The sequence below is a fragment of the Vipera ursinii genome (genome assembly GCF_947247035.1).
Source record: "Vipera ursinii genome assembly, chromosome: 2".
Lineage (NCBI taxonomy): Eukaryota > Metazoa > Chordata > Lepidosauria > Squamata > Viperidae > Vipera > Vipera ursinii.
Window position 1 is genome coordinate 111525383 of NC_139513.1, and position 13628 is coordinate 111539010.

The 13628-nt window shown below is 42.8% G+C and overlaps 1 protein-coding gene across 1 annotated transcript in view; it reads left to right on the forward strand.

The window, feature by feature from the left end:
* Positions 1-436: 436 nt before the first annotated feature.
* Positions 437-13628, forward strand: part of NTN1 (netrin 1) — a gene marked incomplete at both ends in the record, with an annotated part of 139878 nt that continues 126686 nt past the window's right edge. The window contains 8 exon segments of the mRNA XM_083352344.1: positions 437-673; positions 675-836; positions 838-915; positions 917-1003; positions 1005-1031; positions 1033-1108; positions 1111-1397; positions 1399-1462. Of these exon segments, the coding sequence (XP_083208470.1) occupies positions 437-673; positions 675-836; positions 838-915; positions 917-1003; positions 1005-1031; positions 1033-1108; positions 1111-1397; positions 1399-1462 (1018 nt within the window).

Below are 13628 nucleotides of genomic sequence, written 5' to 3' on the forward strand. Positions count from 1 at the left end.
GACGCGAGGCAGGCTGACGCTGACTTGGCACAAGGGTGGGGGGAGGAGGGAGGACCCAGGGGCCGATTTAGCAGAGAGGAAGCCCCTTGTGACTGGGGCCCTACTACCTTCCCAAAGCGGCCTTTTCAACTGAGGCGGACTGTCACTCAAGCGGCTCCCGGACTCGCTGGGCCGCTCTTCCTCAGAGGCTCCTTTTCCGCCCGCGGGCAGGGTTACACCCTCTTTGTCCCCCCCACCCCCACTCCGGACGGACGGACGAGCCCCAGCAGTCCTCCACTCACGCCTCAGCGGACGCGGTTCTGCTGGCCGGTCGGAGTCCAGGCGCAAAGGCCGGGGGTCCGCGCTCGGGAGCTGACCCGCGCTCTCTCCTTTCTCTCCACAGGCTCCCTTCCCTCAGCGCCCACCAGGAGGCAAGGCAGGCAGGCAGGCAGGCAGGATGTCCCCGGCGGGCTGGGAGGCCCTGGTGGCCCTGGCGGCGGTGGCCTGCCTGGCGGAGGGGGTGCGCGGCGGCTACGGCTTGAACATGTTCGCCGTGCAGACGGCCCCGCAGCCGGATCCCTGCTACGACGAAAACGGGCAGCCGCGGCGCTGCATCCCGGACTTCGTCAACGCCGCCTTCGGCAAGGAGGTCAAGGTGTCGAGCACTTGCGGGCCGCCCCAGGCGCGCTACTCGCGTGCTGGGCGAGAAGGGCGAGGAGCGGAGCCGCACCTGCCACCTGTGCGACGCCGCCGACCCCAAGCGCGCCCACCCGGCCTCCTACCTGACCGACCTCAACAACCCGCACAACCTGACCTGCTGGCAGTCGGAGAGCTTCGTGCAGCACCCGCTCAACGTGGACGCTGGTGCTGGCGCTGGGCAAGAAGTTCGAGGTGACCTACGTCAGCCTGCAGTTCTGCTCGCCGCGGCCGGAGTCCCATGGCCATCGCCAAGTCCATGGACGGCGGCAAGAGCTGGGTGCCCTTCCAGTTCTACTCCACCCAGTGCCGCAAGATGTACAACAAGCCCCAACCGCGCCACCATCACCAAGCAAAAACGAGCAGGAGGCCATCTGCACCGACTCGCACACCGACATGCGGCCCCTGAGCGGGGGGGCTCATCGCTTCAGCACCTCGACGGGAGGCCCTCGGCCCACGACTTCGACAACTCGCCCGTCCTGCAGGACTGGGTCACGGCCACCGACATCAAGGTGGTCTTCAGCCGCCTCCACACCTTCGGCGACGAGAACGAGGACGACTCCGAGCTGGCCCGCGACTCCTACTACTACGCCGTCTCGGACCTCCAGGTGGGCGGCCGCTGCAAGTGCAACGGGCACGCCTCCCGCTGCGTCCGCGACCGCGACGACCACCTGGTCTGCGACTGCAAGCACAACACGGCCGGGCCCGAGTGCGACCGCTGCAAAGCCTTTCCACTACGACCGGCCTTGGCAGAGGGCCACCGCTCGGGAAGCCAACGAGTGCGTCGGTGAGTTACGCGGCCCAGGCGCCTCGGGCGGCCCGGCGGGTCCCGGACCTCGCGCGTACCAAGTCCGCCTTTTGCTGGCCGAGCGGATCTTCTGCCCCAGGGAGCGAGCGAGGGAGGGAGGGAGTCTCACCCGATCGCCCGCCTCTGTCGACGGGACCCCTCGGGCGTGCCGATTTCAGGGAAGTCCCCGGTCAATTTTTGCAGGCTTGGAGTGAGACCCTCGGCGAAGGTCAGGGGTGGGGATTGTACTGAAGGGGGCTGCAAGTCCCCCGTCTCGGCAAGGGCTTTTGATTTAGGGTGAGCGGGTGAGTGGGGGGCGTGTTTGCACGCACTTTCCATTTTTTCCCTTTTTATTTTATTTATTTATTTTATTACATTTATATTTACATTTGCTTAGAGTTATGTTTTACGTTTAGAATTATAATCCTTACAATCAAGGTTTGGGTTAGTTCTGCGCAACTAAATCTGTAGTACTGAGCTGCAGGTCTCCCGAGCTGAACGGGATCCTTCAAAGCCAGTCCTGCCCAGGGCTAAGCTTGATAAGAGTCCTGCGTGGGCCCTTCCGTTGGCCCCGTTAGGGCTGCCGCTGTGTCGCTAGAAAGTGGAACGCGCGTGGCACGTGCCCGGAAAGACTCCCCAGCCTCGGGGGCAGGTTTCCCATAAAGGGGCCCGACTTTAAGGCATTCGCCTTTTCGCTGTCCCAAATTCTGGAGGGATTTTTTTGCCCCAGACGGGAAAGCTGACCTCTGGGTCCTCCAAACACAAGCAAGTTGGCAAAACTTCCCCAAGAGGTAGGCCGGGTTAGAGGGCAACAAACCAATTAAAATTAGTAAGGGAGGATTTGTGGGTGTAATTTAAACAGGGGGAAGGCGAGGAGAGAGACACGTTTACAAACAGATGACTTTTTCCCCCCTCCCCCCCCAAAAAAGAAAGAAAGAAAAAGAAAAGCACCAGTCTTTTCCTGCTTCCCTGGATGCTGAGCGACCCCGGCAAAGTAGGCAGAGCTTATTTCGATCGATCCTCTTTTCCGTCTGCAAAATAGGAATTGGATTTGAATCGCAGCGGAGCAGAAACTGCTCGCCGGCAAGGGCGGTCCAATGCCTGAAATCCCATCTCTCTCTCTCTCTCTCTCTCTCTCTCTCTCTCTCTCTCTCTCTCTCTCTCTCTCTCTCTCTCTCTCTCTCTCTCTCTCTCTCTCTCCTCTCTCTCTCTCTCCTCTCTCTCTCTCTCTCTCTCGACGCTGAGTAGAGGAGATTGTGGAAGCTAATTCCGCACGGTAGTATTTAGGGGAGGGGCTTTGTTCTTGGGGAACCTGCGGTGTGTCGCACTCTACCCGTAGATGCTGCTTGCGGGGCTGATGGTTTTAATCAGGGAAATTTAAAAAACAACAACACTATTGATCTTGGGGGCCCTTGGTCTTTGCTAAGGGCAAAGGCACGCAACTGGTAACTGAGGAGAGAGAAGGACAGATCTGAGGAGCTTTCAGGGAGATTCCAGAACTGGTCAGGATCAAAGCGACTAAGAATTATCCAACTAGGTGTTCAACCTAGTTGGGCAATGAAACGTTTGCAAGCAAACAACTAGGCCCTGGGAGCACAAGGACTCCCTAATTATCCCGTTTGCCAGCAAATATGTAGTGCGAATGGGCAATAGTTAAACGTGTGGTGTACTTCGCCTGAAAACCTACAAAAGTGTGAGAAGGAGGAAATAAAACACCCAGCTGCTGCTTATTTTGAAAAATTGTGGTAGTTGATTTCTTCCCCTTCTGCCGGTATCTAACCTGTGTGAATGTAGAAGATATGTTTACAGCAGTCTGCACAGTACAGTGTAGTCTGTATTTTTTTTAAGTCATATATTCCAACAGCATTTGCTTTCAAACTGTGAATAAAAATGTTTGTGGAATACCCAAATAACTCTGGTTGGAAGGATATGCTGGGAATTTCCTAGCAAATGTCTAAAACATTGCAACTTATTTATTACTATCCAGCCAAAAGTTTTACTGAAACTGAAACCGAGGTTGCCTTTTCTAAAAATAAGTAATAATGCAATCTTAAGGTTATTATTAAGAATTAAGTGCTGTTACTGCCATAATGTTTATTTTTTTAGTAAACGCATACAGTATAGTCATGCAGACTTGGGATTATAAATTAAAGAACAATTCAGTCAAGAGGTTATCACTAAAATACGTGTCAAACTAATAAATATGCTTCTCTCTCACACACACAGGCACACACACACACAAACACACACACACACAGAAGAGAATATTCAATATTTGAGTTGTAATTGCTTATAAAGTAACAAACCTTCCTAGAGTAGTTTTTTATGTTTTAAAAAACATCATTAAAAATACCACTTTTCTCCTCTCTTTTGTACTGTAAATATCACAGAAGGAGAGAATAATCATAATTTGAACCGAATTATTCAATTCTTTCAAGTTTGAGTCCTAGGAAATAAACTCTAAATCTAGGTGCATAGGAGTTGTTGGTCTCTCTCTCTCTCTCTCACACACACACCCATTCATATCTGTACTTTTCTGGACCTCACATGTGTGTGTGTGTGTGTGTGTGTGAGAGAGAGAGAGAGAGAGAGAGAGAGAGAGAGAGAGAACAAGAAGGGCCATTTCTCTGCCAAGATAGTTTTGATGTGTGAGGGCGCAGTGCGGAAAGACAGTCTGTTGTGGCTGCCTGTCTCTAATGAGTTGTTTGCCATTGGAAGAGTTCATTTGCTGTCCATGAATCTGTTGAATCCTTACTAACCCTGCCTTGATTGTTTAGACAGGGTTTATCTGCCTCCTCCATTGCAGCACAACCAAGGCAGAAGGCTAATAGTGTGTCTAGATTGTCACGGCCCTTTTTGATTTCTTGAACTGGAATAATCATAGGGATATCTGACTTTCCTGAACCTTTCCGCCCCCCTCCATTCTTTCCCTCTATTTCAGGAACAGTGACAGTGACAGTAAGGGCTGCGATGAATCTAATCCAGATTTCTAAGCAGGACGTGAGCATAGTAGCAATTCCTTTCTTAAATATGGACCACTAGTAGTACTAATTGTGGGACAGAGATTGAGGAGATCCAGGCTTAAGTTCAGCTATGGAAGTTGATTTGAATCAGCCATTGTCTCTTAGCCATCTATCTCACAGGGTTTTGGTTCTGGAAGTAAACCCGGAGGAAGAATGCAATGCATACTCAATGCAATTGAGCTCCTAGATGGAAAGTCAGGGTTAGGGTTAGGGTTATCAAGGGTACTTTTACACTACAGACAAACTTTCAGGGTGGTGATAATTACTTTATTTGAAGTACAGTGAATTCCATAGCTTAATTATATGTTATGTGAAAGGAACATACACGTACGCAAATGTATACACGGTATTAATTTTTCTTCCACTTGGAACAGATAAATTGATAGCCAGAAAGAAATCTAGGTGACAATGTGCTATGCTCCCTGTTTAATAGTGTTGCATATTAAAAGCCTTGGTGGAGCAGTGGGCTAATGCCTCCTTAAGTAACACCAGCTACCTGCAGGTTCACATCCCACCAGGCTCAAGGTTGACTCAGCCTTCCATCCTTCCGAGGTAGGTAAAATGAGGACCCAGATTGTTGGGGGCAATAAGCTGACTTTGTAATAATGCCGCTTGGGGGGGGAAAGCCCTAATAAGCAGGCATATACATAGAATGAAGGCTATTGCTAAGCACATTGATTTGTGATTTAAATTGTAAGCCGCCCTGAGTCTTCGGAGAAGGGTGGGATATAAATGGGATTAAAACAAAACAAAAAAACCCCCTGGAATTTAGTAAAAGTTAGTATCCAGACTTACTAATATCCCTTTTTTAGAATGGCATAGGGCCTTTTTATGTTAAAGTCTTTGCACTGGCACAAAACCAGGCTGACACAAAATCTGTTGTCCCTGTTGCTAATCTTTATCCTGCCAAATGACATTGTCCTGATCTGTGAGATGTCATTCATTTACAGATAAGGCTTGTCTCTTTTGGATTGGCAGTCCTCCCCTTTCAGCACCTCATTAGCCAGGGAAGAAGGCATTCAGCACTGGAGTGCTATACTGTGAGCAGAGCAAGGTTGACTTCAGAGCTCTGCCTGGGATTCTCTAGGCAGATTTGACAGCCCTCCATCCTGCATAGAGATCCTTCAAGTTAAAATGAAGTGAAGTAAGCTATCATATAGGAAAACATCTCTGCAGAGAATTTCTCAAATTGACTAACTTCTAGACTTCTTTTCTTTCTTTTTTTGAAGGGGAGTATGATTGAATCTGACATTTATAAGGAATCTGGAACATATGTGTTAAAACTTCAGTTTTTATGTGTGAGTTAGCATTCCCCATTATTTTCTGGAATCTGTAACCAAGCAAAGTAAGGCCACTGCAATCTGTATGTTCAGGTTACGCTAACATGGAATTGCATAAATGCACCCCTCTTTCTTCCCCAAATAAAACAGTGGTAGTGTACCTTTCTCTCTCTGTTTTGTAAGAAACCTACAGAGAAGTTGGTTTCAAAAGTGTCTCAGTGTGTGTTGTGTGTGGGGGTAACATGCCCATGTTACTCAAAATGCACCTTTGATCACACTGATATTGCTCCCTCCCCCAGATAATAAATGGGAAAGTATCACAAATTATATATCTTGAAGCTGTGATGTGAAAGTGTCACCTTACGGGTGAAAAGGATTCTTTTACTCTTCATGGTATTTTACGCCCTTTTCATTTATGGGACAGCGATGAGACGAAGACCACACTATGTGATCAACTGGAGAGATGGAGGTCATCAGGGCATAATAGTGACACCATAAACTTCAGATAAGGACAGGACAGTCTGAAACGTATCTCTTGGATATCCTTAATAATTGCCTGGAAGGTATGACATCAGATGACAGAAACAATAATAATGAATATTTATGGCAGTGAGAAAATGGGCTTCACTATGTTGAAAGCACAGCTGGGTGAACTAAAGGAAGCTCCTTGCTGATACTGATCTGATACTTCAGAAAAATATTGTTTAAGCCCAAAAAGAGGTAAATTAAGTTGGACTAGAATGGTGCTGTCACTTTGCATAAGTCTTGCTCTAGATTTAGGGTAAGGAAATAAAAGTTCATAGCTTGAGCGCATATTATTTTTACTGACTTAGTTTAGATTTTGATACATTTTTGATATTACTTGCAACGATTGCAAAACTCGAAGGACATTAAGCCAATGGCACCTCACAAATACAAATAATAACCTCACAGATTATTTTCTCCTCCCGTAAGTTAATTAATCACTATGAATAGGCGTTGCATGTTTGGGGACCCTCAGAAAAGACAGCAGAGTAGAAAGTTCCATTCTACTAGTTTAACTCCAGCTTTTTTTTTTAAGTGCTTCCAGGCCAACCCTATCATTAAGAGGAGAGAAGTACAAATTTTGAAGGCAGCAGATGGCCAATTAGTAAACTTTTACTGCTCGGGAACTTTTTTTCATCTTAAGCACTCGAAAGTCTTGGGTAGGCCCCAACATTTCTGAAGCTTAGTTTGATATGAATGTTTAATAATCTGGAAAAAAAATGTTCTTGTTTTCTTTTTAAAATTTGATGGCACAAGGAAGCTCTTGAACTAGAACCGTAAGAGTAGAGTTGGGGTAACGTTTCTCCATGTGCCATTCTCTTTCTCTAAATTATCTCTCCTCTCTACCCCCTTTAACATAAGTCTAGTTTTGTCTCATCACTTCCACAGGCTGGCGAATGAATTTCTTTACCATTTTATTTATTAGATTTTTTTTATCCTGCCTTTATTACCTCATAAGTAAGTAACACAAGGCAGAAAATATACATAATATTCATTCCTCCTCCTATTTTCTCCACAACAACAGCAAACCTGTGAGGTGGTTTGGGCTGAGAGAGAGAGACTGACCGGCTCAAACGACCTGCAATGTCAAGACCCTGATATTTCATTTATTTGTAACAACTGAATTTGGGTTTGATAGATAGTGGGGGCTGTTTATTTTCAAGTTATCTGCAGCATCTGCAAAATTCCAATTATTATATAAAATCATAATCACTTAATTTTTTTTAAAAAAATTGCATTTTGACTTGCTCACAATACCATAAAACAACAAAATATTGACCATCTACTGCTCTTTTAACCGACAAAGGAATTTGCATTTAGAGAATAAATACAATTCAACCTGCAGAGAGGGTAATTTCGTGCTTTACTGAAATTATTTTTATTTCCATTAGGTCTCATGCAGCAAAAACATTAGAATGCATTGTGACACCTTAAGGATATTTATTGTTTCATAAGCTTTCCAGTCCTCTTTACATCAAAGCGGAGTGTGGTTGTTCTGGGAAAGAAAACTTATAAATGCTCAAGGTCGTTGCTGGAGAGGAAGAAAAGAGAAAATGGGAGTTGGGAAAGGAAAGATAAGAAACAGAGAGAGAGAGAGAGAAAGAAGAGACACGATTCCTAGTTGCCCACTGTATTTATTTAATAATTTATTTAATCACATTCTAAAGCAATTTGGTCTCTCCGCTTCTTATCTTTCCTCTCACCACTCATACAGTAGATAGATTGGTGAATTCTTCTCACTAAGGACAATTCCTGTGGCTGCCTAGATAACCCAGCTGAGATACTCTGTGGAACGGTACTACACGGTGGAAGGGGAACCACACCGCCTCCCCCATCCTTTTGTACCACGTATCTTCCATTATTGTTAATAATGAACATGAAGAAGAAATAGTTAAATACATGAGGAATAATCATACTGATTCTAATTCATCTTCTTAAAAATAAATCTTGTTCTTCTGCTCACATTTTTGAGTACAAGCTTACTAATAAAGCTTGTGCAGGCTTCAGTGTGAAAAGGATTGTGTTCCCCTGTGTTATCTACTTATTTTTGTATTGCAAGCCAAATTGCGTAGTATCATACCCATGGTATCGTAGCTATTAAGGTGTTTGGAACTACGAATTAGCAGCTGCATTTTAGGTAATATATAAATAATGCTTATATCAAAACAATGCGTATAGATAAACATCTGGGGTTTTTTGTGCCTTAAAACCAGTCTTGACTCCTGGTGACATAATCATAGACATAGATTCATAGGGCTGGAAACAACCTTGGAGGTCTTCTAGTCCAACTTCCTGTCCAAATAAGGAGACCTTGTACAGTTCTGAATAAATGGTTGCCCAATCTCTTCCATGTTCCACCTTCCAGTCCTGCCCTCAGGTGCTTTGGAGAATAGGTCAATTGCCTGGACCAATCCCTGCACGTTTTCTTGGCAAGGCTGTTCGGAAGTGGTTTGCCATTGCCACTTTCCTAGGCTAAGGGAGAGTGACTGGCCTTAGGTCACTCAGATGGCTTCATGCCCGAGGCAGGACTAGAACTCATGGTCTCCCCATTTCCAGGCTTATACATTAACCACTAGGACAAATGGCTTTTTGCATCCTGTTACTAGGCCCCTCACGTAGCCTTTAATCTTCCTCAATTTTTTTCCCCTTAGATGTATATGTTTGCTACAAACATACAAATAAACAAAATATTTGAAGGAGTTTAGTTCCTAGGAAATATATTGAAAAGCACTTCTGGAGTAGGAAGACTTGCTTTTCAGAATGAGATACCACGTTTGCTGACATTTTAATCTACTCCTGATGAAGAATGTCCTACTTGGGTGTTTTACTGCTGAAAATACTTAAAAGTCTCTTCTGAAGCAGATGCTTGCAACACTTCCCCAGCCTGTGGTTGGGCTCAAGTTTAGGAAAACTAATTCAGCGGTCACAGCCAGAGGCATAAGCATTTGTAATTTAAAACGACAGCAAATAAGGATTGAGAAAACCAGCCCCTTGACACTAGTTTGTATTAGTTCTATCCTATGAGATCATTTCACGGTAAGGAAGTGAAAGAAATATTTTGGACATCTTCCTGAGCCATTAGAATCCTGAGTCCCAGAAAAATTATGCAAGTCAAGGTTATTTAAGGTTTAATACTTCTCTCTCTCTCTCTCTCTCTCTCTCTCTCTCTCTCTCTCTCTCTCTCTCTCTCTCTCTCTCTCTCTGTGTTGTGTGTGTGTTTAAAGACTAATGATTTGAATCATTTAGTTAGAAATATAGAGCACCGTAAATATGTATGGAAGGCACAAAGCCTGGAATTTAATTTGAAGAAAACCATTTCTTACTTATTGGATGTTTTTGCACATTAAATGAGATTTTAGCTTCAAGGATTGTGCAAACACAATCCATGTGGTTAGCGCATAGTTCAGTAGATTGCGCAAAGCCAGAAAATTGGACAATTAAGTAAGTCATGATTAATTTAACCAACAAAAAACATGCTATTTGAAAATAACATTTATGTTTTGGGGAACACATATTTATATATCTAACCTTTAATTAAGCACTATTTGGACCTTGGTCTGCGGATGGAATAGAGTATACTGTCTACACTGCAATTAAAATACTACAAGATATTGTGCCAATCATTAAAACTCCAGCATGAAGAAAGCAAACAACAACTTTAAAAATCCTGGCCATTTCACTTGGTTCCAAAAAGAAAATAAAGATGATTCAAGCAAGCCTTTCTGAAAAACAAACACAAAGACAAAGCATCAGAAATAGTAACCATTACTACCGTACCTACCTAATTTCAGATAACAAGAGGATGCAGACCACACTCTCAAAGAACAGTCTTAATGGTTAGACAGGTTTATGTAAAGCGAGTGTTTTTTTTTAAATTAAACTTTATTCTATAGTTAAATCTAAGATTTTAACAAATATGTGAAAATAAATCAGTAACTTACTATATGACATACTGGCCCCAGATTTGACTTGGTATGTTCTAATGTGCTATTGCTAATCAGTAATTATGATGTTATATTTTGTATTACATTCAGTTTTCAAGGAATGCATTGCATTAATCTATGAAAGCAATGGCACCAGACTGTAATTGACTATGACAAGGTTATTGGTTAAAAAGGTGCAATCCAAAAGATTATTTGTGCAAGTCAAACATCCAAGGTTGTAACATAAGCCTCAAGTTTATTCTTCCTTTTTGTGAGGGGTGTGAAAAGTAAAACCCTCTCTTTCAACTTCTCAATTTGAGCTGCTGCAATGATAACTTCTGTTAAGATTTTCCTTTTCAGGGAAGAAGCCTACAAAGTATTGGCATGGATAAGGATAAAAGAACATTAAGTGTACTTAGTCTGCTGCTGGAGGTGTTCCCACTGGAAAATAAGATAACTGCTCAGTGGTCTTTTTCATATACTGTAGGCTATGGACAGGGCTTTTTTTTCTCATAGAACGCTCAGAACGGAGTTCCGGCACCTTTTTTGGATGGAACCTTGTAGGGTAGGCAAGGCGGGTTGTATGACATGTGTGAGTTCCGGCACCTTTTTCTTTTACAAAAAAAGCACTGGCTATGGATTTGGAAGCCACTCCATCACACCCTTTGAGCATCAGAATATGTGTGTAACGTGTATTAGAAGTGCAGAATTTTGGCAAGAAACAACTCAAAAGTGGATTGCATTATTTAATGAAAGTACTTTGTAAATCTCAATTATCTACAAGTACTTTCCCTGAACTTTCAACTGATGTCACTTAGTATTGGTGGAAGAAATAGTTTGAACTTAAGAATTTAGGGAAGTAGAAGTCCCTTTAGTTCTGTGTGATGCTATCTAGCAACATCTTCTCCATTGCTTAGAGCCCTAGAATTTGAGGGGTTAATAGGGTCATATTATTCGTGATATGCTTTGTGGGAAAGGGCATTTTGATCCCTTGTGGGAAGCCCTTTTAAGTGCCCTTGGAAAGTGTAAACAATTTAGAATTGTAATTTATCTCCTTTAGTCTGTAGCAGCTGCAGTAAGGGCACTGCTGTGATTCTCATTAACACCTGGGAGGGTAGAAGTGAGTCAGCTCTGCCTACCTACTCACCCACTCATCTAGCCAGCTGGAGGACCTTGCAGTGACCAATTTATGAGGCTCATTAGAACAAAGACATTCTCCATTTTCCTCTACATAATATCATATAACAACACAATGAGTTTTTAATTTCCTAGAAAAAGCAAACTGGGTTTTATTGGTCTTAGGGAAAAAGAATCCAAACATCCTTTTAGAGGAATTTTAAAAATTAAACTAACTTTCCAGTGATCAGAGAAATATATCAAGTTTAAAGATCTTCAAATCTTTTCATCAGACAAACTACTACAAAGCTTGGAGGAAGGGAGAAGATGAAAGTGACAGTTCCTACACTATTAGACTTTAGATGGCATGTGGGAAATACATATATATACTCTGATGTTCTGATTAAATTCAAGACTGGTATTAGCCTACACAGGATAAGGTTCTCCCATGTTTGAACATACAGTTTCTATATATGAATGAACCCAGGGCTTTTTTTCTCATAGAATGCCCAGAACGGAGTTCCGGCACCTTTTTTGGATGGCACCTTGTAGGGTAGGCAAGGTGGGTTGTATGACATGTGTGAGTTCCGGCACCTTTTTCTTTTGCAAAAAAAGCACTGAATGAACCTATTTCCTCCTTTCAGTGAAATATAAAAATGTTTATATTATTGTAATGACTAGTTCTTGGAACTTACATTTTCTACCTACTAAGGAACCCATGGTTTGTTGTTTAAAATTGGCAGTGGTTAAATTTTATATTGTTAAATATATACTCTGTCACTTTCTCAGAAGCATTCTATTCAATTTTATTCACATAGTAGTAATAATTATTAGCACAAGGGAGTTCCAGAATACTTCCAGGTGAAGGTGTAAACTAAAAGAGCAGGAATTGGTTTAAATTGCAAACCCATGTAGTAGGGTTTTTTTGGAGGGAGGGGGGATAGAATTTATTTCTAAGATTATGGGATTAGAGAAAACAGACTAGTGTAGGTAAACAAAAGAGAATTTTGAATGGTTTAACTAAAAATCCATGTGATTTCTCTTCCAATAGATTCTGTGTGCTTGATTGCCAGCATATTTACAAAAAGACCATTTACATGCATCACATATAACATGCAAAAGACAAATTTATGCTTCCTGTGCAAAGCAACCATGACTTCAAGTATAGTGATCAAAAAGCAATACCCTGTGAAAAAGAAAAATAGAAGTAAAAATGAATAGAACATTTTTCTCCCGTCTTTTCAAGGCCAAATAAAGTTATTTACCATTGTTTAAGCTGTAAGGGGGTGAATCACTTTTCCAATGATTACAAGAATCTCAGTTGTCTGTTGTTCTATTCCTAAATAATCACCACATATATTAGGAGAAAGAGTGTAAACAGCAAAGGCATATGTTAACACTAAGTCCTTGCGAAGATCTGACACTGTCAAAGAGTAAGCTTAATATACAAAATAGTGGAATATGATATAACATATTCTTGCACACTGGATTAAAAACTAAAATTAAAAACGTTATCAAACATACTTTCTGAAATCATTTTGAGATAGAGAATTGTACCCAAGGTGATATATTTGCTTTCTCTTGTTTTCAACTTGTTTGCTAGTCAGAATATTATGGTCATTTATTTTATAGATGTTCAGTTTAGAGTTGCAGACTTTGAAGGTCTTCTTAATGCCACATAGAATGTAGACTCTGTTTACCCTATCTGCCTTTTACAGTACTCTTAAGAAATGTACATCTTTGGGGGAAACCCCCCCCCCACAGAAGTCTAAAGTTAGTTTTGAGGATACGCTTATTTGTTTAAATGCAACAAACCATTTAATATATGGTTTGGAGAAGAAGAGGATGAATGATCTTTCTGTAAAAATCTAAACTGATTTTCTATTCTCAATCATACAGTATATACAGTGGCTCAGTGGGTTAGGATGCTGACCTTGTTGATCAGATGGTCGGCAGTTTGGTGGGTCGAATCCCGAGTGCCGCGTAACAGAGTGAGTGCCTGTTACTCGTCCCAGCTTCTGCCAACCTAGCAGTTCGAAAGCACGTAAAAATGCAAGTGGAAAAATAGGAACCACTACGGTGGGAAGGTAACAGCGTTCCGTGCGCCTTTGGCGTCTAGTCATGCCAGCCACATGCCCATGGAGACGTCCTCGGACAAATGCTGGCTCTTCAGCTTTGAAACGGAGATGAGCACCGGCCCCTAGAGTTGGAAACGACTAGCACGCATGTGCGGGGGAACCTTTACCTTTACCTTTTTATATACAGTATCAGTTGATCACAGTTGTTTCCAGATCTCACA